General features: G+C 43.2%; 1 protein-coding gene across 1 annotated transcript in view; it reads right to left on the bottom strand.

Annotated features, from left to right (window-relative positions):
* Positions 1-4,107, bottom strand: part of LOC100553536 (protein Bouncer) — a 30,169-nt gene extending 26,062 nt beyond the window's left edge. The window contains exon 1 of the mRNA XM_003228150.4: positions 3,958-4,107. Within this exon, the coding sequence (XP_003228198.1) occupies positions 3,958-4,009 (52 nt within the window). The 5' untranslated portion in view covers positions 4,010-4,107. The remainder of the gene's footprint in view (positions 1-3,957) is intronic.
* Between the last annotated feature and the right edge of the window lie 21,210 nt (positions 4,108-25,317).

The following is a 25,317-nucleotide window of genomic DNA, read 5'->3' as shown; positions in this document are numbered from 1 at the left end:
TACGTAGAATCATAGAATCATAGAATCATAGAATAGTAGAGTTGGAAGAGACCTCATGGGCCATCCAGTCCAACCCCCTGCCAAGAAGCAGGAAATCCCTTTGATCTGTTGCCCTCCAGGCTAAAGATAATAAGAATGTGTGCAAGGGCCAAAGAGAATAGGCGGGAAAGTGGGTCTCTTAGGGAAAACCAAATGTTCTCTGGCATACTTGGCTTTGCATCTGCTTATCTATTTGCTGCACAATTAGGTTAGTGATGTTAGTCCCCTTGTGAGTAATGTTGACCCTATCTGTTTTAGATTCTCCAATTTTGGAGTTTGTACCATATCATTAGGCTTGTCAGTCATTTATCATGAGGTTCTTGGGAGTGATTGTATAGGGCATTGCCTTTTGTTTGTGGAAACCACCCTGAGACCCTTCAGAGAGAGGGGGCCCGATTAGAAATAATAATAATAATAATAATAATAATAATAATAATAATAATTATTATTATTATTATTATTATTATTATTATATCTATACACATAATATAAATGAAAATATGTATGTGTGTGTGGCTTGGGTGTCCACGTACACAGACATGCTCCTGCCTCCACAAACAGCTATAGCTCCCACTACTCAGGAGACACCAAAAGCCCTCCCTCCAATGACATTGCAGGTTATAGTGAGCGCCGTGAACATGTACAAGAGTCCTGACAATGTCCTCCACAAACACAATACTGCCCACCACTCAAGTGAAGGCTTTCATACGGGACAATTCCATTCTAGATTTTCTGTGATTCCTCCACCACATAGATCCCAGTGTTTCTTACTCTCTCCATTGGTGTGGAATTTGCATGACCCCGCCCACTGCCCCTCCCTTAACCCTTTCCTATTCTTTTCTATGGCACACAGCAAACAGAGAAATTGATCAGCAATTGAACATACTAGAGAGGTTTGGGGGAGAATTCACCATCATTTATAGGAGTTGGTACTGGGATGTATAGTTCACCTGCAATCTAAGAGCACTCTGAACTTCACCAGCGATGGAGCTGGAACTTATACCTGATATACCAAAAAATGATTACTAAAGGGGTTTGTGGGGAACTGACCTTCCTTTCTGGGAGCTGTAGTTCAACCACAACCAGAGAAACTGTGACCACCATCGATTATGGACCTAGGCCAAACTTGGCACACAGAATCCCCATGACTAACTCAACCTATTGGGGAGGTTTGAAGGGGCTGACTCACCATAGTGGGAGTTGTAGTTTACAGCCAGAGAGCACACTGAACCCCACCAATGATGTATCTAGAGCAAACTTGCCCAACATAACAAACTTTAAGTACTAATAGAGTTTTTTGGGGTTAACCTGGTATGATGTGAGTTGTAGTTCACCTACAACCTTATCCATCTTGTACAATTTTAAAAATGACTTTTTCAAATAGCCCAGGCAATGCCGGGTACCCAAGCTAGTATTATAATATAACCAACATCTTAGTCATACTCTTAAGCCTTAACACACCCAGGAGACTGCAAATGTTTCTCACTTGGCTTCTGAACTTTGCAATATTCATGTGACTCTCCAACAAGTCTGAGAGTTTCTCAATCCTCGGAGTGGGGCAAGGCAGCATCAGGGAAAGAATTCCTCTGCAGGGGCAGAAATTAGTCATGGAGGAGGAGACCCAAGTGGGAGGTGAATTAAAGGAAATAAATTGCTCAGGGGTTTCTTCAAGCCCAAATGGCTAAGTGGCCTTTGGAATGCATTGTTCCTTTTGAGTGGCCATAGGAATGTCTAGAAGGTTGCAACTGATGTTGATATAATGGACACTAGAGAACAGAGGTAAATTATTTGCTCTTCGAAATGGTCATGGAAGTTCACTGAAATACCTTAATAAAAAGGTGCATACAAAGACACAATCTGTATTAGTACAACCCATACCCACCGACATTTCATAGATAAAAACCAAGCAACAACTTGGTGTAGACAAGAAGACAAATGAGGAAGCTCACGCCAGCTAAAAGGAGCTGCAGCTGTTTGCTTTTGTCTCTGTCTCTTGGGAAGGGTTGAATTTCACCCTGTCTTTGCCTTTGTTGAGTAAACTGAGTGCAAAGCTCTCACAGTTTGCAGCAAGCTGAGGACAAAGGAGGGCTGTGAGAAGAATCCGGGATATTTCAAAAGCAGCCGGAAAAGTGGGAAAACCAAGGATTAATGGGGACTGTCCCTGTTAAATTGGGACATTTAGAGGGTCTAATATCCATTTTGGTCCATATTCAGATCAATAGTTCACAGAAGTTAATGTAAGTCATTAGAATGCTTTGCTTTTACTCCTATCCCAAATGATGTGGTACATTAAAAAGCTAACAGAATTTGAAAAGAAATGGATGTAGTTATTTATGTTGTTGAAGGCTTTCATGGTCAGAATCACTGGGTTGCTGTGAGTTTTCCAGGCTGTATGCCCATGTTCCAGAAGCATTCTTTCCTGACATTTTGGCCATATCTACGGCGAGCATCCTCAGAGGTTGTGTGGTCTGTTGGAAATTAGGCAAGCGGGGTTTATATATCTGTGGAAAGTCCAGGTTGGGAGAACCTGGACTTTCCATGTAAACGTGTTTGCAACGTTTACACTTGCTTCAAATTGACAACAATTCTTTCTCCCACCCTGGACATTTCACAAATACAGTACAGTGTTCCCTCACTACTTCGTGGTTCACTTTTTCTGGATTCGCTGTTTTGCGGTTTTTTCAATAAACTCTAGAATACTATTATAAATCATAAAAAATTACAATTTACAGTCTAAGGAAGGGAGGAAGGAGAAGCCAAAGGGAGAGAAAAGGAGCTCAAGTGGCAACAGGAGGAGAAGGAGGCGATTTATCAACACACAATTGGTTGATAAAGACTTAAAATAGTGTATAACTACTAAAATCATGTATAAATATTAAAATAAATATACTATCCCTACTTCGTGGATTTTTCTTATTGCGGGTGGTCCTGGAACCTAACCCCAGCAATAAGTGAGGGAACACTGTATATAAAGGCCACTTGCCTAGTTTCCAACAGACCTCATAACCTCTGAAGAAGCCTGCCATAGATGTGGGTGAAACATCAGGAGAGAATGCTTCTGAAACATGGCCATACAGCCCGGAAAACTCACAGCAACCCAGATGTAGTTATTAATTGAAGTATTTCTGCCCAAACCTCCCTCCTGACTATGATAATACAGACAGCTAAAATCATGCTGAAGCCATCACTTAAGTTACTGCATGCCTACTTAATTTATGGGAGAGAGGGTGGCTTCACAACCACAATAAGCCTGTAGACCTGTATTAAGGTCCCCCAGCAAGAAGTTTTGTGTGCATTTAGCCAACCAAAGTTATTATAGGATCCAGAAGGAAGTGGACCACCCAGTTTCTCAAAGTTTCATTAGAAAAAAGTTTCAAAAAGGAAACAAGACAGAAAAGTATACTTTAGTGGTAAAAATTCAGAAGGCTGGAAATTAGGGATTCAGACATGACTCTGAGTCAATGTCATGTTGGCAGTACAGAGTTTAAAAAATGTTCTGTCGTGTACTATTCCAAAAGTGAGCAGAGAGAGATATTAATTGCTTCAGTTATGGAAAACATTTTCCTTGATTCTTTTATAATTTATGATGCATTTCTAGTATTTTGAGATTGTCTGGGCAGATTTTCTTGCTAGAACAGTGGTGATTTTATAGATGTATTTTGTTCTTAAAAATTGTAAATCCTCCACTCTGCAATTACCGTCCCATAAACATTTTGAAATAAAGTTATCCATCATAAATCAGAATAATGCATTGAGTTAAAAGCAATGTTCAAAGGCAAAGGTGTGGCAGAGAGAAGCCACCATTTTCTAGCCAGAGGGAGAAGATCAAAAAGAAATAAATTCATTTTTTTAAAAAACTGCACAGTGTATTAGAAGAGAGAGAAAGGAAAGCCATATCAACTGAATTATCTATCTTACCGACACTGATGCAAGCAAGAATCACAGCAGAGAGGACTAGAAGCTTGCCCATAGTGAAGTTGTTGTGCTGAGAGAGTGAGAGGGGAATTGTATTACTCCAAGAGGAACAATCCCAAGAGTTATTTGCAGTGGAAGGGGGTTTATGCCTCCTGCTCTATATATATACACACCACATGTGCTCCACCTACTTGTGGCTGGGTTGCCTGTCTGGGTGGGTCTCTCTGGAGTAAACAGCCAGCCTTTGGGGGCATAGGAGCTTCAGAGGCAAAAAATAGACAGAAGGACGGAGTGCGTCAGAGAGAGGGAGGACTGTGTGTGTAAAGACCAAGAGGCCAGTGTGAAGGACAGAAATACCAACAAGCAGGAGGTAGCATTGCTGTTCTTCCTTCCTCAATAGTGCACTGCTGCAATTGGGACACTATACCTAACTTTCAGGCACTGAAACCATTGCTCTTCTTTCTTTAATTCCTTAATATATGGAAAAAGGTTATGAAAGCTGTCTTAATGTATTTCCAGTCTTTTGTCTGGGCTTGTGATGAACCATGGGCCTTGTAGTCCTGCTCAGGACATTGTAATCCCTGATGAAGATGAAAACTTGGGTTTTTTACCTTCCCAGTCTGAACTGGATTCCTCTCAGCCAGATCCTTCCCAGGCAGATCTGGAAACCTTGCACCTGCAAGAAAGTTGTGCCCCAGAAGTATGTCAAACAACCCCAGAGCCTACTTCTCCCGTGTTCTTGCGCCGGGAGTTTTGTAAACAACAGAGAAGTTTGGATTCAGCTTCGCGCAGGAGTGCGAGGATAGCAGCTAAGAATGTTGCCAATTAACATTGGTTCTCGTGAGAATCTTTAAGGAGTTTAACATCTGGTCTCAGAGTTTAGCTTTCGTTTCTGATTCCCAGAGAACCGCTTTGGTGAGAAAGTTGGACTCTATATAGGTGTTTTGCCCGCGTAGCAACTTCGCGGAGTCAATTCGTCAGCCTACGGAGCGAGTTGTGTCTGGACAGCGCGCTCCGATTCAAGCCTCGCTTCAGCTCAAGCCTTGCCTTGCTATCCAGCCTTCGCCTTGCTTCCCAGCCTTTGTTTACCGACGGACTTTGCCTTGTTTCCCAGGACTAATCCTTGCCTTGTTTCACGGATTTTACCAAGTTATTCCACGGACCTTGTTCTTGTTCTTAGTTACCTTGTTCCACGTTCAAGCCTTGTTTCAAGTATCAAGTTATTTCCTAGCCACGCTCAAGTTTTATGGACTAAGGACCTTGTCATCTCCCCTCACTTTGCTTGGCAAAGTGAGTGTTTCGGTTATTGGATTACAACTTTGGACCTTAATATTTCTTATTGGACATTGCTTTTTTGGACTAATTCTGACCTTTCCTGAAGGGTCTAATTCTGGACTATTTTCTATACTTGTTTTATTAACTTTATATATTCCTTCAATAAAGATATTAGTTAGATTCTGGCCTCTGTGTATGGTTATTGGTGCCTCTGCCGCCTGGGTCGTGACAGTTTGACTCCGCCGCCCATAAGCACCAACTAACCGAGGCCAGGATGTCTACCGGAGCCGCGCCGGCTGGACAGCCGCTCAGCTACACCATCAGCAAGGACGAAGTGGACCGCATCCGTGACAGACTCAACGCGCAGGATGGAGAAATAAAAGGGTTGAGGGAGCGCGGAGTTCGCCTCCCGGCCATGGCGTTGCCTACCAAGTTTTCTGGAGAAGCTGCTAAGGTTCATGTTTTCCGCCGCCAATGTCAAGCTTATCTAGAGGCCCGTGATGCCGAGTTTCCCCAAGAAGACATCAAGGTGGCGTGGGTCTACAGTCTTCTAGACGGACCAGCGGCTAGCTGGGCGACGGCCCTGTTTGATCAAGCCTCCCCCCACCTAAGTTCAGCACAACGCTTCTTGGATCACCTTAAGGAGACCTGGGGAATCGAGGACAATTTGGAGGCAGCCGGTCACAAACTCCGGCGCCTCCTTCAAGGAGACAGACCCATGTCTCAGTACATAGCCGAGTTCCGCGTGCTGGCCCACAACACCGGCTGGAACGATGTAGCCCTCAGAGGACAATTTCGGGAGGGTCTCAACATTGAAATGCTGGAAGAAATCTCCAAGGTGGATCCTCCCCAGACCCTCGAGGCACTCATTGATCAATGTTTACGGGCTGAAGTCATGATTGCCAACAGGAAACAATGGGTTCGAGGCCAGGGCGGTAGAGCCGGGGCAAAACCCCCCGCTCCCGCCAGTGTTCAGCCACGTCCGGTGTGGAGACCCCCGCCGCCAACCCCATACCCCAGAGGAGGCGAGGAGGTGCCGATGCAGTTGGGCAATGTGCGTCCCAGACTAGATGCCGCCGAGAAGGCCCGTCGTCAACGCTTGAACCTCTGCTGGTACTGCGGGAACGGGGGCCACTTCGCCAGAGAGTGCCCAGCCAAAGGGAAGCCTGCCGCCCGTCTTGCGGCGGCGTCCTCCACGGAGTCGAAGGCGTCTGAGCCGACTGGCACACAGCCGGCGGGGGAAGCCAACGACCGGGTGTAGAGAGGCTCGCCAACCCGGTCAAAAAATCCATCCAAGAGCCGCCAACCGGGGTCCTGTTCCTTCTCGTGGTCACATTATGGTCAGCAAAAAGGGGACCCGTCATGATCCACGCCATGATAGACTCTGGAGCTACCAACAATTTCATCGATAGAGAGTATGCCGACTCTCTGGGATTACAATATCATGATTTCAAGAATGCCCGTGTGGTGCAAGCCATAGACGGCCGTCCCCTCAAGACGGGCCCCGTAAGCCAGTGGTCGGAACCCACCAGGATGTGGATAAGGGAACATATGGAAGAGATTTCCTTCTTTGTTACCGAGGTTCCCCATTTCCCTGTGATTTTGGGAATTCCATGGCTGACACTCCACGACCCTAACATCTCCTGGTCCAACAGAGAACTGCAGTTTGCTTCACCGTACTGCCAAAACCATTGCCTCGTAGCCAAGGTATGCCATGCCACAGACTCCGAGCCCATCATCACCTTGCCAAAGAAGTACTCCGAGTATTGGGATGTATTCAATGAGAAAGAAGCCGAAAAATTACCCCCACATAGACCTTATGACTGTGCCATTGACTTGGTGGAGGGGGCCCCGATCCCGCGAGGGCATCTCTACTCCCTGACTGAACCAGAGCAAGAAGCTCTCAGGGAATTCTTAGAGACAAACCTTCGCAAGGGGTTCATCAGACCCTCTCAATCCCCAGCCGCCTCCCCAGTGATGTTTGTGAAGAAGAAGTCAGGGGAATTACGCTTGGTGGTGGACTACAGAGCATTGAACAATATCACCAAGCGGAACAGCTATCCCCTGCCCTTAATCTCGGATCTACTGGACCGACTTCGAGGAGCCAAGGTCTACACCAAGCTGGATCTTCGGGGGGCTTATAATCTAGTTCGCATCAGAGAAGGGGACGAGTGGAAGACCGCCTTCCAGACTAAATTCGGATTATTCGAGTCCCGAGTTATGAATTTCGGTTTATGCGGAGCTCCCGCAACGTTCCAGCATTTTGTCAACGATATTTTTCAGGACTATCTAGACAGATTCTTGATAATCTACCTGGACGATTTTTTGGTGTTTTCCAGATCACAATCAGAACATGAGAACCACGTCAAAATGGTGTTGCAACGACTGCGGGATCATGGACTTTATGCCAAGCTAGAAAAATGCGCTTTTGATCTACAAGAGGTAGATTTCCTTGGCTACCGCATCTCGCCTCTAGGGCTTTCCATGGATCCAGCCAAAGTTTCAGCAGTATTGGAATGGCGGGCGCCAACTAACAAGAAAGAGGTGCAGCGTTTCTTGGGGTTCGCGAACTACTACCGCAAGTTCATTCCAGATTTTGCCCGCTGGTCCGACCCCATCACTAGCTGCATCCGTGGAAAGCAGCCTTTCCGCTGGACTGATCAAGCAGAGAAAGGGTTCCAGCAACTGAAGAAACTATTCACCTCCCAGCCAATTCTACAGCACCCAAATCCTGGAACCCCTTTTGTGGTGCAAGCGGACGCCTCTGATGTGGCAATTGGGGCTGTACTCTTACAACCGGTGGGAGATCACCTCCACCCCTGTGCCTTTTATTCTCGTCAACTAACCACACCAGAGAGGAATTACACCATTTGGGAAAAAGAACTACTGGCCATAAAGGCAGCCTTTGAAACTTGGAGACATTGGCTAGAAGGGGCCAAATTCCCCATTGAAGTCCACACTGATCATCGTAATCTAGAACATCTAAGAACTGCCCGCAAACTAAATCAGAGGCAGCAACGTTGGGCTTTATTCTTTGAACGTTTCAACTTCCAGATCCATTATGTGACCCCAGCTCAAACCAAGCAAGCAGACGCCCTGTCACGTAAACCGGAATACGCTGCAGGACGCAAGGAGACCTTTGAATCCCAACTGCTACAACCTGAGAACTTTGCCACGCTCACAGTGGGGAACACCAAATCCAGTCCCATTGGTTCAACTTCCCCTACTCCAGGACCCATCTGTGCTCAAGAAATCAGGGCTAGTCAGCAAGCAGATGCCTGGGCGCAGGACCAACTTCGCCAAGGTCTGCATTTTCCCTTTTCGCTTAAAGATGGGCTGCTCTGCTATAGAAATCATGTTTATATCCCACCCGGACCGGGCAGGGAAAAAGCGCTTCGTCTGTGTCATGACTGCAAACCAGCAGGACACTTCGGACTATTTAAAACCATGCATTTGATCCTAAGAGATTTTTGGTGGCCCAAGATCCGCAAGGATGTGGAAAAATATGTCAACACCTGCCCAGTATGCCAGCGCTCCAAGATACGAAGGGAGAAGCCCTCAGGGCTTTTGCACCCCCTTCCTACCCCATCTCGCCCATGGGAAATAATTTCCGCGGATTTCATCACTGACCTACCACCTTCCTGTGGATTCACCACGATCTTAGTGGTGGTGGACCTATTCACCAAGTTAGCCCATTTCATTCCCTGCGAAGGCCTCCCCACGGCCAAAGAAACTGCGGATCTATTTCTTCAGCATGTTTTCAGACTACATGGATTGCCCAAGAGTTTAGTCACAGACCGTGGATCTCAATTCACCTCTCGTTTTTGGAAGGCACTACAAAAACTACTGGGCATAGACTCTCGCTTATCTTCAGCTCATCATCCCCAAACAGATGGGCAAACGGAGCGCACCAATGCCACTTTGGAGCAGTATCTTCGCTGTTATGTAAACTACCAACAGGACAATTGGGCTTCTCTGTTACCACTGTCTGAGTTTGCCTACAATAATGGAGTTCAAGCTTCTACAAAAGAAACGCCGTTCTTTGCAAACTACGGTTTCCATCCACGTTTCTTTCCCCCTGTCATTGAAACTTCAGAAGTTCCCGCAGCAGAGGATTGGCTGCAGGAACTCACAGCGGTGCAACAACTTTTGCTCCAGCAACTGGACCAAGCCAAGGAGGACTATAAACGCCACGCTGACAAACACCGCCAGCCGGGCCCCGAAATCAAGGTAGGAGATCGGGTTTTTCTGTCCACTCGCTTTCTGCCCTCCCACCGCCCATGCCGGAAGTTAGATGCCCGCTTCATTGGCCCCTATCCAGTGGTGGCGCAATTAAACCCCGTGACTTTCAAACTCCAACTTCCGCGTTCAATGCGCATTCACCCAGTGTTTCACCGTTCCCTGCTCCTTCCGGCGGATGGTGTGCGTCCTGATACAGACCAACCGGCCCCCCCTCCTGTTTTGATGAATGGGGAGGAGGAGTTCGAGGTTGAGGACATTTTGGATTCTCGCTTTCATCGCCGCCGCCTACAATATCTCATTGACTGGGTGGGTTTTGGGCCTGAGGAACGCTCTTGGGAAGACGCCTCCACAGTCCATGCTCCTGATCTAACCCGTCGCTTCCATCTGACCTATCCCACCAAACCGCGACCTCGCGCCTCGGGGAGAGGACCCCAGTTTGGGAGGGGCCCTGAGGAGGGGGATAGTGTGATGAACCATGGGCCTTGTAGTCCTGCTCAGGACATTGTAATCCCTGATGAAGATGAAAACTTGGGTTTTTTACCTTCCCAGTCTGAACTGGATTCCTCTCAGCCAGATCCTTCCCAGGCAGATCTGGAAACCTTGCACCTGCAAGAAAGTTGTGCCCCAGAAGTATGTCAAACAACCCCAGAGCCTACTTCTCCCGTGTTCTTGCGCCGGGAGTTTTGTAAACAACAGAGAAGTTTGGATTCAGCTTCGCGCAGGAGTGCGAGGATAGCAGCTAAGAATGTTGCCAATTAACATTGGTTCTCGTGAGAATCTTTAAGGAGTTTAACATCTGGTCTCAGAGTTTAGCTTTCGTTTCTGATTCCCAGAGAACCGCTTTGGTGAGAAAGTTGGACTCTATATAGGTGTTTTGCCCGCGTAGCAACTTCGCGGAGTCAATTCGTCAGCCTACGGAGCGAGTTGTGTCTGGACAGCGCGCTCCGATTCAAGCCTCGCTTCAGCTCAAGCCTTGCCTTGCTATCCAGCCTTCGCCTTGCTTCCCAGCCTTTGTTTACCGACGGACTTTGCCTTGTTTCCCAGGACTAATCCTTGCCTTGTTTCACGGATTTTACCAAGTTATTCCACGGACCTTGTTCTTGTTCTTAGTTACCTTGTTCCACGTTCAAGCCTTGTTTCAAGTATCAAGTTATTTCCTAGCCACGCTCAAGTTTTATGGACTAAGGACCTTGTCATCTCCCCTCACTTTGCTTGGCAAAGTGAGTGTTTCGGTTATTGGATTACAACTTTGGACCTTAATATTTCTTATTGGACATTGCTTTTTTGGACTAATTCTGACCTTTCCTGAAGGGTCTAATTCTGGACTATTTTCTATACTTGTTTTATTAACTTTATATATTCCTTCAATAAAGATATTAGTTAGATTCTGGCCTCTGTGTATGGTTATTGGTGCCTCTGCCGCCTGGGTCGTGACAGGGCTGGCCTAGGAAAAGTTGATATTATTGTGACACTGCGCTTTCAAGTCATTTCCAATTTTCAGCAGCTCCAGAGTGAATGATTTATCGTGGGGTTCTCTCAGCAAGTTTTATTCAGAGGAGGTTTGCCTTTGCTTTCCTCTGAGACTTGGGCTTCTTTTACACTGCCATATAACTCAGATTATCAAAGCAAATAATCCACGTTATCTGCTTTGAACTAGATTATATGAGTCTACACTGTCATATTAGCTGTTTCAAAGCCAATAACCTGGATTTTATATGGCAGTGTAGAATGGGCCTGAGAGAGAGTGACCCACCTAGGATCCCCCAGGTTTCCATGAAAAAGTGGATATTTTGACCCTATTATTTGAATACTAGTCCAACACATAGGCCCCTTCTACACTTCCATATAATCCAGATTATCAAAGCAGATGACCCACATTATCTGCTTTGAATTTGATTATATAACAGTGTAGAATGGGCCTTTGACCATATGTGTCAAACTCAAGGCTAGAAGGCTGAACATGGCCCTCCATGTCATTGTATGTGGCCCCCCAGATGCTGGATTACAATTCCTGTAGACATAATGACTAAAGCTGATGGGAATTGGGGTACAGTAACATCTGGAAGACAATGACTAGAGCTGATAGGAGTTGGGATACAGTAACATCTGGAAGACACCATGACTAGAGTTGATGAGAGTTGGGATACAGTAACACCTGGAAGACACCATGACTAGAGTTGATGGGAGTTGGGATACAGTAACATCTGGAAGAGACCATGACTAGAGCTGATGGGAGTTGGAATACAGTAACATCTGGAAGAGACCATGACTAGAGCTGATGGGAGTTGGAATACAGTAACAGTTGGAAGACACCATGACTAGAGCTGATGGGAGTTGGGATACAGTAACATCTGGAAGACACCATGACTAGAGTTGATGGGAGTTGGGATACAGTAACATCTGGAAGAGACCATGACTAGAGCTGATGGGAGTTGGAATACAGTAACAGTTGGAAGACACCATGACTAGAGCTGATGGGAGTTGGGATACAGTAACATCTGGAAGACACCATGACTGGAGCTGATGGGAGTTGGGATACAGTAACATCTGGAAGACACCATGACTAGAGTTGATGGGAGTTGGGATACTGTAACATCTGGAAGACATCATGACTAGAGCTGATGGGAGTTGGAATGCAGTAACATCTGGAAGACATCATGACTAGAGCTGATGGGAGTTGGGATACAGTAACATCTGGAAGGCTGGACTATGTAAAAAAATACAGTTGGCCCTCTGTGTCCATGGATTCAATGGCCCTTTGAATCCATAAGGATAAGGCAACCATAAGAATAACGTGGCTCTCGATGCAAATGGGTTTGATACCCCTGACTTAGACCAATACACCATGCTGGCTCAATGTCAACTACAATATCAGCATGACAGAATACACATTTCTGTGAAGGACAATAAATAAATAAATAGTTGGACATCAGTTGAACTTGTAGGAAGTTTGGGTTTGAACTCACAGAAGCCCTAAACAGCTTGCCCAATATTGGGGATTCTGGGAGTTGATGTCCAAAATATTCAGATATTCAGAGTTTGAGAACAATTGCTTTTCATCAAAGTTGTGTGCTAGGGCCATTATAGCCACTGTGTGAATGATACCATCCAGGACCAAGATTCACATTAATATCATGCCATTGCCACTCAGTTGAGCTGCTCTAGCTACAATGGCAGTGTGTGTGTGTGTGTATTTGTGTTGTGTTATTCCTCCCTTCTCTGCAAATAGTTAAGGCATCTAAGCATGCATTGACACTGTATAATTAATGCAGTTTGAAACCACTTTAATAGCCATAGCTCAATGCTATTGAATCTTGGGAGCTGTAGTTTGATGAGGCACCAACATCTTTAACAGAGAAGACTAACGATTTTGTAAAATTGGCATCATTCAGTAGTATTGAGCCTTGGCACTTTAATTCTACTGTGTTATTCTAAAAATCAAATTAGGATTAAGCTTGAGGTCCTACATCAAGGAAACAGTGTAATTTTACACTCACTGAATTAGATGAATCATGAGCAGGCAAATAAGAAATGCAAAAATACAAAATGACAGTGCAGATGTACATATCCTAATGGCATCCCATGTACAGTGAGAGCACATATTTTACTTCAACTGAATATATGGTTAATGTTATATCATGGCCAAAAGATAAAAATAAAAAAATACAATCACATGCATTCGGAAACTTATATATTTGTAAATATTCTGTCACTGTTACAACACTACTGTTGGAATTTAGCTGCCATGGCAACATCTTATGCATCTCAACCAAATTTCTCAACCAAAGAGATTTTGAAACTCAGCCTCCCTCTACACTGCCATATAATCCAGTTTCTGAATCCAGATTTTTCTGCTTTGAACTGAATTATATGGCAGTGTAGACAATATAGGGCAGGATTATAGGGCAGTGTAGATCCAGCCCCAACAAACTAAACAGAATTCTACAGATGTTTCCATCATAATTAAGGCTGGATTTACTATACCAGTTTTCAAATGTGGATTAACTGCATTGATCTGGATTATAGGGAAGTGTAGACGGATATAATCCAGTTCAATGCAGTTAATCCACATTCTGAAACTCGATTATAGGGCAGTATCGATCCAGCCTGAAGTCAAATAATTGCGCTATAACAGCATAGTGTCATAAAGCCTTAAGTCATTCATGGGATAACACATTAACAATGTTGAAGACAGATTAGAAATACTCTTAAAATGCATCAATAAAAGGAAAATGGGATTCGATCTGTCAAAGCTTTCTCAAGAGCAATGCTGAAAATTTACATGAATTTATAAAAGTTTTGTCCTGCTGGCAGAAAGACAATGATGCAGAGGGAGCGGGCAGGCTCTCTTGCAAGGGAGTGCCATAGCCTCAGAAGATCCTTCCTGATGAGATAAATACCATGCTGGGCAGGGCGCCTTCTTTGGAAAGACAACAGAGGAAAACTATTAACCCCAGCATCATCCTTTTCTCCACCCAATCCCCCCATGCCTGTTATTTGCTAAACTTGAAAGAGATGGGAGACTGTTCAATCAGGTTTCTATTCTCTTTTCTTGTTACACTCTGAACCAGATCTTTGCAAAGTTTCTTTTGTGGAATTAACATTCCCAAACTCCTCTACACTAGCCTAACCAGGGTCCATATTGGTTCATCAGTTGAGGTGTGTGAATCTAAAATAGGAAATGAACCATTTTATTTATTTATTTATTTATTAAAAAGTTTTGATTACACTATGTAACTGTGGCACAGGCTGGAGAGCAAGCCAGCTGCAACCAGCTGCAATGAATCACTCTGACCAGGAGGTCATGAGTCCGAGGCCCCTCGGAGCCTATGTTTGTCTTGTCTTTGTTCTATGTTAAAAGGCATTGAATGTTTGCCTATATGTGTAATGTGATCCGCCCTGAGTCCCCTTCGGGGTGAGAAGGGCGGAATATAAATGCTGTAAATAAATAAATAAATAAATAAATAAATAACACAATTTTTGTTACTGTGTTATAAATGGCATTTCCTTATTGATTCTATCGTATAAAAATGGAAAAGGTTTATTACATTACAAAACCTTTGTTTTTGCGGGAGAGATATCCTGCAGCACATTTTTGCAATAGTTTTTCAATGACTATCTCATCAGGTCTTAACCAATCCAACATAGTTTGTGGCAGGCAAAAAATGAAGTTTCTGGAGTGTAACAACTATTTTCAAAGTAAGTATTGCACAATTAAACAGGAATAACAATTTCAAACCAGGAACAGAATTCTTTCAGATTTTGTTACACAGTGATATTTGTTACAAAATTTTGATTTTACAATAGATATAACATGATACAATAATAAAACATACTTTTAAAAATTGCTTTTATCTCATACAACTTTTCTCCCTTCCCCCTCTCACCATTTCTCTTTGTAATAGGTATAGAAGTGCTAGCAGATAGAATAGGAAATAGTGCAAGAATGGAAGGATGGTTGGGAGGAGATTAAAGGTAAAGGTAAAGGATTTCCCCTGACATTAAGTTTAGATGTGCCTGACTCTGGGGTTTGGTGCTCCTCTCCATTTCTAAGCCGAAGAGCTGGTATTGTCCATAAATGCCTCCAAGGTCATGTGGCCGGCATGACTGCATGGAGCACTGTTACCTTCCCGCTGAAACAGTACCTATTGATCTACTCACATTTGCATGTTTTCAAACTACTAGGTTGGCAGAAGCTGGGGCTAACAGTGGGAGCTCACCCCAATCCCCAGATTCAAACCGCCAACCTTTCATTCATCAAGTTCAGCAGCTCAGTGGTTTAATTTGCTGCGCCACCGAGGGCACCTGAGGAGATTAAATTGAATATTTTTGGAGATGACTTTATGGTGATATTAATTAACTCTTAATAGGAAAAAGAGAACTGAAAATTATACTAAATGATTATGAAAAAATACAGGATTGGGGGTAAATATAAAGAAATTGGAAATCATATATTTTGAAATAAATAGACTAGAAATAATAGTAATAGACAAAATAATGAAAATAGGTATGGGAAAGAAAAAAATAAAATATTTGGAAGTGACAATACAAAATACCACAGAAAAGATGATGGAGAGTAACTATAAAGAGGTATGAAAGAAAGTTCTTAAGATCATGAAGGATGGGTGTGTGTGAAAAGAACCTAAGTATCCTAAGTAAAATAAAAGCAATTAAAATGTTTTTAATTACCGTAAAATGTTTTTGTTTGAGAAGGCTGCTCCAACCCCTTAGAAATTATTGTTGAGATGACCTCTAGCAAAAGGGTAAGACAGACTCTCCAGCTCAGACAGAGGAATTTCTGGTGAGCAAAGTCCTTCCAACTAAAGGAAAGCAAATTCTGGATCCAAATCACTGAAAACATTTTAGCTGGAATAATGTGGAGTTTTACCTTGTCTGCATCTTGCAGAGGTGCACAGGCAGAAGCAAGGCGGAGAAAGCTCCTGCGCTTTTTCTGGCTAGGCAACTTTCTTTCCTAACAACAATGACATTCTTTGCCCTTCCCCTGTTAGTCTTGCTTCTCAGTGGTGGTTGATCCACTCCACGTATTAATCCAGACATTATTCTCAAAGGTACAGAAACATTGGCTAAACAAATTCAGCACCTAGAATCATATAATTCTAAATTTAGAAAAGACCCTGAGGGCTATCCAGTCCAATCCCATTCTGCCAGGAAGGAATATACATATACAATCAAAGCATTCCTGATAGATGGCCGTCCAGTTTCTATTTAAAACCTGCAGAGAAAGAGACCCCACCACAATCCAAAGCAGCATGTTCTCTGGTCAAACAGCTCTTTCCATCAGGAAAATCTTCCTAATATTCAGGTAGAATATCTTTTCCTGTGGTTTGAACGTTTCGATCCATATCCTGATCTCTGGAGCAGCAGAAAACATCTTCAGTGTGATGGCAAATGAGATGTGCAGGTGCTTTCAAGTTGTCTGTTCATTTAAGGTGATTTTGCCTGATCCTTGCTCTGGAATATAGTCCACAGCCCCTGATATTCCTCAATGGTTTCCTGCCCAAGACCTAACTTGGGCTGACCTTGACAAGCTTCCAAGATCAGACACGATTTGATGCTTTTAGGGTGTTAGGACCATCAACTGAGATGGTAACACTCATTTCCATGTCAGTGAGATGGTAGCAGTAAAGGAATCATTCAAAGGATGGGCTCTTATATCACAGAATAGATTCAGCACCTTGAATAACCCATTTAAAATTTGGAGACGACCCATTGCCACTTGCCCAGGGAACTATCAATTGACATGGTAGTTTCTGAAGACAGTCCCCAATTAATAGTGTGTGCTCTTTAGTTTTTACCCAATTTTAGTCTCCAGATGTTACTGAATCACTTTTGATTATCTGCCGTATAGATGGGGATAATGGGAACTGCAACCCAACAGCACTTGGGGCTTTGAGGTTAGGGAAATCTTAGAGACCCTATATATAAATTGAAACCCCACTCTCCTGACTAAATGGAACAAACTGAAGCCCTCTAGATGTTCCTGTATCACAACTCCCATCAGCTCTAGTCATGATGCCGAATGATGAAGAATACAGGAGTTGTAAACCAGCATCTGGAGGGCCAAATAAAATGATAATGACGGACTGTATTTGGCCGATGGGCCTTGAATTTGACACATGTGATTAGATCTTTCACAACTCTTTCTCTCCTCTGCTCTTTTCATCCACATTATCTCTTATCTCATCTCCTCCAAAAGTCAAAAACTTTATATCAAGTTGCAAGCCAAGCTGGACAGTGTCTCAGCAAGAACTGAGAATGACTCAGTGTGAAGTTGAAGATTCAAGCAAAAGTAAATTCACCAATTTATGAAAAAGAATCCCTTCCCAAACATACTTCAAGAAACAAGGGTGAAAAGAATTGAACTCTTGAACAAAAAAATGCAGAAGGCTTAAGTTAGAGCGAAAGATCTGAACCCCGCCTAATTCTGAAGAAACTATCTGTCCTTCTCATCCCTATTTGCAATCTGTACTCTAGTTGACCCCTGCTAGCGCATGGACCAACTGGCTCCAGCAATACCTGAAGAACAACTTACGGTAAACTTTTTCCGATGCAATCTACAGGTATCTCTGCTTGCTAAATCCCCTGCAATGGGCTGAAGCTATCCCAAGGTGCTCTGTTTATTAGCATGAGGAAGTCACCTTAGGCAATAGATTCTGAGGATAATGAAAGGCCAGCAAATGTTTAGTCATTCCCTTTGTCATCACTGTATTTTTAGTGCCCGGGGAGGGGAGAACCACCTCAGTTGACCTTAATTTCTACATACAAAACAAAACTGGGGGGAGAGGGAAGTAATGTGTTAAACTTTACCTATCTGTGTCTGACAGTCCTCGTCTGAATTGGAGCACATTCACACTAAAGCACTATTATCTCATTTTAGCTGCCATCCTCTGGCATCCTAGGTTTTGTAATTTGAAGAACCACTGGAATACTTTGGGAGAGAATCCTTCTCCTCCTCAACTCCAAATCCCAGGATTCTACAGAATGGTACCATGGTGCTTACAGTGGAAATACAATGATATCATTATGTGATCTGAAAGGGCTCCTGTGACTACACAGTTTTTCTTCACAAGCACTAAAGGAAATGCAGCAATGGAGAAATTTGTTTCTTGGACTCAGTGGTTTCTGCTTTGCCTCATCACTGCAATGTGATGCAGGACTTGGTTGCACGAGGGAGGCAAACTGGCATTAAAACTCTTGACCTATTACATGAGAAGATAGACACTAAATAGGGAACTGCTGGTATATCTCTGCAGTTTTTTTTAGTGTTTGAATGGTTGGATCTCCATATTTGAGGTTTAATTTTTGCGGATTGGATTGTTCATTCATTTCATTAAAATGTTATTGGCTTTATAGTTTCAGTTTGTGTTGTTTTTAAATATGTTGCTAGCTGTCTTAAAAGCCGCATATAAATGGATCATCAGGTACAGTACAATACCTGTATCCACAAAGCTTATGTTCCTGAACTTTGTGTGCATATGTGGAACCATCAATAATAGCAAACACTAGATATGCGCATTTGGGGCAAACTGTGATCCGTTTAGTGTCCCGTCTTTGGGTGGGGTCCTCAAATCATTTTGATTGAACCTCCCGAAATCAGGAGGGCAGATATTTGTTCTTCGTCTTCGGTGCCAAAAGGTCCATTTTCTTTCGAGCCATTATTTGTGGGGTGGGGGGATCCTTCACTCATAGGTTCAAAGTGCCTGGGCCTAAGGTTCAGGCTTTGGGTCTACATGCCTGGACTCCTTACTCGGCGCTCAGCTGCAGGCACCCCGGTGCTTTGGGCCTACGAGTGCCTGCAGCCAAGTAAGGAGAGCTTCTTACTCCTTACTGGCGGTGCTCGGCTGCAGGCACCCCAGAACTTTGAGCCTATGGGTGGAGGCTTTGGGCCTATATGCCCGAGCCTGGCAGGGCCTGCAGCCAAGCACCAAGTAAGAGTGCTCCTTACTTCTTACCACACACTCGGCTGCAGGCCCTGCAAGGCCCCGGCGCTTTGTGCCTATGTCGATCTAAAAACCAGGCTTGGGATAAGGAGGGGGAGGGGGAGCAATATGATAAAAGTTGGAAAAGAGCGGGAGAGGGGGAAAATCCTTCAATAAAAATTATTCAATAATAATAATAATAATAATAATAATAATAATAATAATAATAATAATAATAATAGCAGGCTTGGAGCCAGTACCCGGTTCCGGCTGGCTTTCGTATCAAGTTTATTTTTGTTCCAGGAGGGGCCTTCCCATTCTGTGCCATCCAAATGGATGGTACGAAATGGAAATCAAATCAAATTTCAGGCCCATGTCTAGCAAACACTATTATTTCAATGAGATAAATGAATGAAATGAATAGGTGCCAAAAAGAGGGTGTAACATGTATAGGAGGCCCTAAGTAAATAACCTAAAACTATGGATACGTGAAACTGCATCAAATGTTGTTTGCGTGAATGTATGTGTATGATTTTTCTGTGGAATAACTAATTAACTAATTAATTAGATCTTTAGGGAGGGGGTTGTCCCACTGTCTAATAGTTACAATTCCAATGATTTGTCACCCCTCCTCTGCTTGCAATAATTTGGAATTCTGTGGGGAACCAGAAACTGAGTCACACATGAAAGGATTGTGAGCTTGGTTGTGGCACTGAATACAAATTCCTGGGGTGAACATTTGTTCAAAAGCAAACTGCTTATAAAATCCTTGACAGCTAGAAAATACAGGGGAAACAGCATCAATTAAACAAGGGAGTGGATCAGAATTTAATGGCAGCATGAGCATGCAGACAATCCTTGCAGATGCTTTAAGAGAATTCATGGATGATTGGAAACTAGGAGAACACTCCCCCAGTGTTTAAGAGGTGCCAAGTTTAGCAGCACATGTTTTGACATGCAAGTGGGAGCAGACAATTAACTTTGTTTCTGTGTTTAATGAAACATCACTCTGTATTAGATAACATCTACTCTTTCTTGTTATACAGGGCGTAAGCAAGTAGCAAATCCCACTATGGTGTGGCTTCTTTTTAAAAAAGCTTGCGGTATCTGATACAGCATTTCTGCAGTCAGAAAATGTACTCAGAAAACAAACATGAAAGCCCCTGAAGTCATAGATACAAGCTTAAGATATTTCATACAGTGACACACGTTTTGATGGTGTCCCATTTGGATTACTATACCAGGTGCTTGCGGGCTCTATTTTAGAAGAATAAACTGTCCAAACCACCTCTGAGTGTTCCTCACCTAAGAAAAGTATGTAATTCAGCAGGCGACTTGAATGCTCTCTCACACACAACAGATTATATGGGACTGATTTGGGAAACTGTGTCAAAACTTCACTGAGTCCAAAAAATGCTACAGCCAGAATGCAAATTGGAGCCAGTTACAGCAAGCACATAACTTAAAATTGCTGGTTATGACCTATTAAGCTTAAACCCAGATGGAAGACCCTAACTTCTTTTATGAACTTACCAGAATCTTAAGATGTTCAAGGGAGGCTTTTATATCTGCCTTACCATCATAATAGAGCCCTTAGGTAAGGACAGAGAGGGAGAGAGCCACCAGACACTAGAGCTTCCTGGCTGAGAATTCTTAACACACTTCCTTAAACTGTCAATTCCAGGATTCCATAACATGGAGCTATTTCAGTTAAAGTAGTATCAAAGTATCATCACAGTATGAGTAGCCTACGGTCTCAACCAAGATTCCCAAAATTCCTATTAAACTGTCTGATGCAATACTGTCCTCCTCCACCTTTTGGGACTTTGAGTAAAGAAAAGAAGATGTTCAAGAGTTTCTAGACCTTGGTTCAGTCATTCATCAGAATGAAGACAGCCGTCAAGAAAGCAGAAGATGACTAGGGACTTTAGTGGGGCCTAGGACCTGTCAGGCTGAGTAGTTCTAATGGCCATCTCTAAACTACAAACACCAGAATTCTGCATGAGGCAGCAACCAGATTTAAATTGGATCGATGCTCTAATGCAGTGGTTTGGGCCTCCAGATGTTTTGGACTTCAACTCCCAGAAATCCCAGCCAGGTTACCAGCTGTTAGGAACTGTGGGAGTTAAAGTTCAAAATACCTGGAGGCCCAAAGGTTGGGAACCACTGCTCTAGTGTGATGAAGTAGTAAGACTTGGGACTAGAAAGAACACAAGATCCCTAAGCATCAAGATATATAATTGTGTTGTCGAAGGCTTTCATGACCAGGATCACAGGGTTGCTGTATGTCTTTCGGGCTGTGTGGCCATGTTCCAGAAGTATTCTCTCCTGACGTTTCACCCACATGTATGGCAGGCATCCTCAGAGGCTGTGAGGCATGGAAAGATCAAGATATATAATTGATGGTTTAAGTTAGGATGGCAATTCTACCATATTTCTTATTTCTACATATAGTTATGAAAACTGAGCAGTGATGAAAGCTGATAGGAAGAAAATGAACTAATTTGAAATATGGTATGTGAGAATAGTTATATGGTTACTATGTGGTGGAAGCTCATTCCTTGAAGGCTTTTAAACAGAGGCTGGATGGCCATCTGTCAGGTGTACTGTGATTGTGTTTTGCCTGCATGGCAGGGGATTGGACGAGATGGCCCATGTGGTCTCTTCCAACTCAATGATTCTATTAATTTCTAAAAACACAAATAAATAAAGGGGTCATAGAGCAAATGAAGCCTGAACTCTCTCGAGAACAGTGGTCCCCAAATGTTTTTGGTCTTCAACTCCCAGTAATCCTAACAGCTGGTAAACTGGCTGGGATTTCTGGGAGTTATAGGCACTAAACATCTGGGGAACCCAGGTTAAGAACCACTGCTCTAGAACCCAAGATGACTAAATTGAGGCTGTCGTACTTTGGACATATCATGAGAAGATGTATGTCTCTAGAAAAGACAAGGCTTGGTGTGGTAGAAGGCGATAGGAAAAGAGAAAAACAACATTCCTGATGGATAGAATCACCCAAGGAAGCTGCTGCCTTGAATCTACAAGACCTGAACAGGACTATTAATAACAGGGTGAGTTGAATGTCTCTCATAGGATCACCAGAAGCTGAAGTCAGCTTGACAGCAGTTAACAGCAGCAACAAACTTTACCGTATACTTGGATAGTTGCAATCAAGGAATCCATAGCTGTGAATCTACAAATCCTGAGCAAAGAGGTTGATGAAAGGGTGACTTGAAGGTCTCTCATTCATAGGGCTGGCATAAGTCAAAGTCATCATGATGGCAGTCAACAGCAGCAACAAGAAAGAAACAAAGAGAGGAAACATCCACATTTGGTCAAACAGTCATTTTGCTGACCTCTGTGGAGAAACCAACAGCAAAAGGAGGAAAAGAGCAGGTGGCACAAAAAGAGGTATTTGAGGACCAAGCCCTATGATACAGGCCTACCTGTTTAGGTTTACTGGGCAGAGACTCACAATACGATATACATTGTGTACTTCTTGTACCTCAAAACCCGCCCAATAAAGTGGAAAATGACAAGACTGGACTGACGCATAAGCAAAGTTTACTTAACAGGGCACACCTAGAAGGTAGTAGAATGGTAGAACATCACTTGTCACCATTTCTGCTGAAACCATAAGGGTGTATCATCATGTACTGTAACTTACAGACACATCTGCTGAGAATACAGGATAACAGCCTTCTTGATATTGGTATCAGTTCATCTACACTGTATAACTAATGCAGTTTGACATCATTTTAACTGCCATGGCTCAAAAATATAGCATCATGGGAATTATAGTTTGATAGGTCTTTAACCTTCTCTGACAAAGAATCCAGATGCCACACCGAACTACAACTTCCATGACTCCCTAGCATTGGGCCATTGTAGTTAATGCGCTGTCAAACCCTGAAGTCTCACACGACATACTTCATTGGCTTCTTCTGTGCTTTTTTCTGTCAGCAGGCAAGATCCTTTTTTTAGATAGGTCTTTGGTTGTTAACTGGCTGTGCCAGGTAGCCTTGTTAATGGGGTGTGCTGTTCTTTTACCTTTGCTGGAATGTTTTAAATGTGCTTTAATCTGTTTTAAGTTGATGTTTAATTGTGTGTGCTAATGTTTTTCTTGCTGTACTTTGTCGTAAGCCAGCTCAGGTCCCGTGGTGGAGCAAGGCAAGATAAAAACTGAAACAATAGAACAAAGAAACAATGCTTTGGCCTATATTAAACAATGCTGATTTTCTTTAATAGCTGCTGGGAATAAGCCTAAGCTTCCTTACAGACAATCTCCAAAACTGTAGCTAGAAACCCAAAACATGGAAACACAAGGGACCAGACCCAGCAACAAACATATCTACTCTGTCAACAATGTTATAAAAGGTAAAGGTTTCCCCTGATGTTAAGTCCAGTCATGTCTGACTCTGGGGGTTGGTGCTCATCTCCATTTCTAAGCCGAATAGCCAGCGTTGTCCGTAGACACCTCCAAGGTCATGTGGCCGGCATGACTTCATGGAGTGCCATTACCTTCCCGACGGAGCGGTACCTATTGATCTACTCATATTGGCATGTTTTCGAACTGCTAGGTTGGCAGAAGCTGGATCTAACAGCGGGCGCTCACTCCACTCCCGGGATTTGAACCTGGGACCTTTTGGTCTGGTAGTTCAGCAGCAAAATGCTTTAACACACTTCGCCACCGGGGCTCCTTTTCAACAATGTTATAGAGTCTAATCATAGCATGCCCCAACAAAAACAAACTTTTTTTCTTAATGTCTTGATTTTTAGATCTGTTGCTGAGGTTATTTTGGGCCCAGGTTCAGGAAATTGCATTGGATAGACTGCATCAGCTGTAGATTCTTAGATATGGTTATTATGATTTTTATGGGTGAGCAGGTGACGAGTGGTAGATATAGATAATATGTGTTCTGTATATGTTCTGGATAGAGGAAATCATGTTATTTTTTTCAATTGGCAGGTCAAATATACCCAGAAACAGGGCTAACATTTGAAGCATGTATGTTGGCCAGCGTAATTGTACCCACAACAGGATTGGGCAAGGCTGGTTCTTTCAGATGAAGGCACTTTCTTGTTCCAGACACATAACTAATCATATAAAGATCTGCTTTTTTATCCCCAGTTTCTTTTTTCCCCTTTCATAAGTGGGGCCCTAAATATGCTAAAGGCACCATCTGATCTTGGAAGCTAAGCAGGGCCAACCCTGGTTAATACTTGGATGGGAGATCAACAACAAATACCAAGTGTTGTGGGCTACATTTCAGAGGAAGGAACTAGAAGAACCAGCTCTGAATATTTCAAAACTCTATGAAAAATTCATAGGGTTGCCACAAGTTGACAGGCAACTTTAAGACACGCACATACAAATTCCTTTTATAAACCTTTGATGCTAAATTCTTCATCTGCCCCTGCCACCACATGATGACAAACACCATCTTCTCTTTTCATCGACAGGAAAAGCAGCAGACAGAGAAGTGTCATAGATGCAGATCTTGTGTCCAGTTTTCCGACTTCAACAGCCATGACTTCACTCTTTCCCAAAAGCTTTGCAGCAACTTCTCCTTTCTCGCCGACACTGCAAATTTTCCTCTTTGCTTCTTCTTCAAGCCCCTGCTGTTATCCTTTTGACCAGAGAGCACAGGCTTGGCTTTCCTCAAAACAAGATGATATTCTAGCCAAGAGAATTTGCTGTTGGAGAGTTCTAGTCCACTCTCAACCAAACTGCAGAACTCGCAGAAATGTCTAAGTATCGGTCACCCAAACTATAAAATCCAGGAATCAATTGGATGGAGCTATAGAAGTTAACATAGTATTATTTATTTATTTACAGCATTTATATTCCGCCCTTCTCATCCCGAAGGGACTCAGGGCAGATCACATTACACATATAGGCAAACATTCAATGCCTTTTAACATAGAACAAAGACAAGACAAACACAGGCTCCGAGCGGGCCTCGAACTCATGACCTCCTGGTCAGAGTGATTCATTGCAGCTGGTTGCAGCTGGCTTGCTCTCCAGCCTGCGCCACAGCCTGGGCTTTATATATTATTATAGTACATTGCTATATATCTACAATGTGGATGCACTATCTCACCCCTAGTAGCTCAATATATTTTGGCCAACAGGTATTAGTATGACAGTCTTCAGAGACTGTTGTCAGAAAGACAGACATTTTTTAAAAAATAAAGCATCAGCAGAAAAGATACAAAATGTACTTGTGTCCTTGGATGCATCCAATGAACCTATGTATGACTGAAGATGTTTGGTGGGTTCCCTTTTTCTATAGACTGAATCCATGTGGAGGTTTAATTTGAACTTCAACAAGGAAATCCAAGGTGCTGAACTTTTTGAAGATGGATAAGAGTTAACAGATCATTTTAAGACTGAAAGAACAAG

This window comes from Anolis carolinensis, chromosome 2, assembly GCF_035594765.1.
Source record: "Anolis carolinensis isolate JA03-04 chromosome 2, rAnoCar3.1.pri, whole genome shotgun sequence".
In the NCBI taxonomy this organism is placed as follows: domain Eukaryota; kingdom Metazoa; phylum Chordata; class Lepidosauria; order Squamata; family Dactyloidae; genus Anolis; species Anolis carolinensis.
Note: the sequence above shows the minus strand (reverse complement) of the source record. Positions and strands in the feature narration are given on the sequence as shown.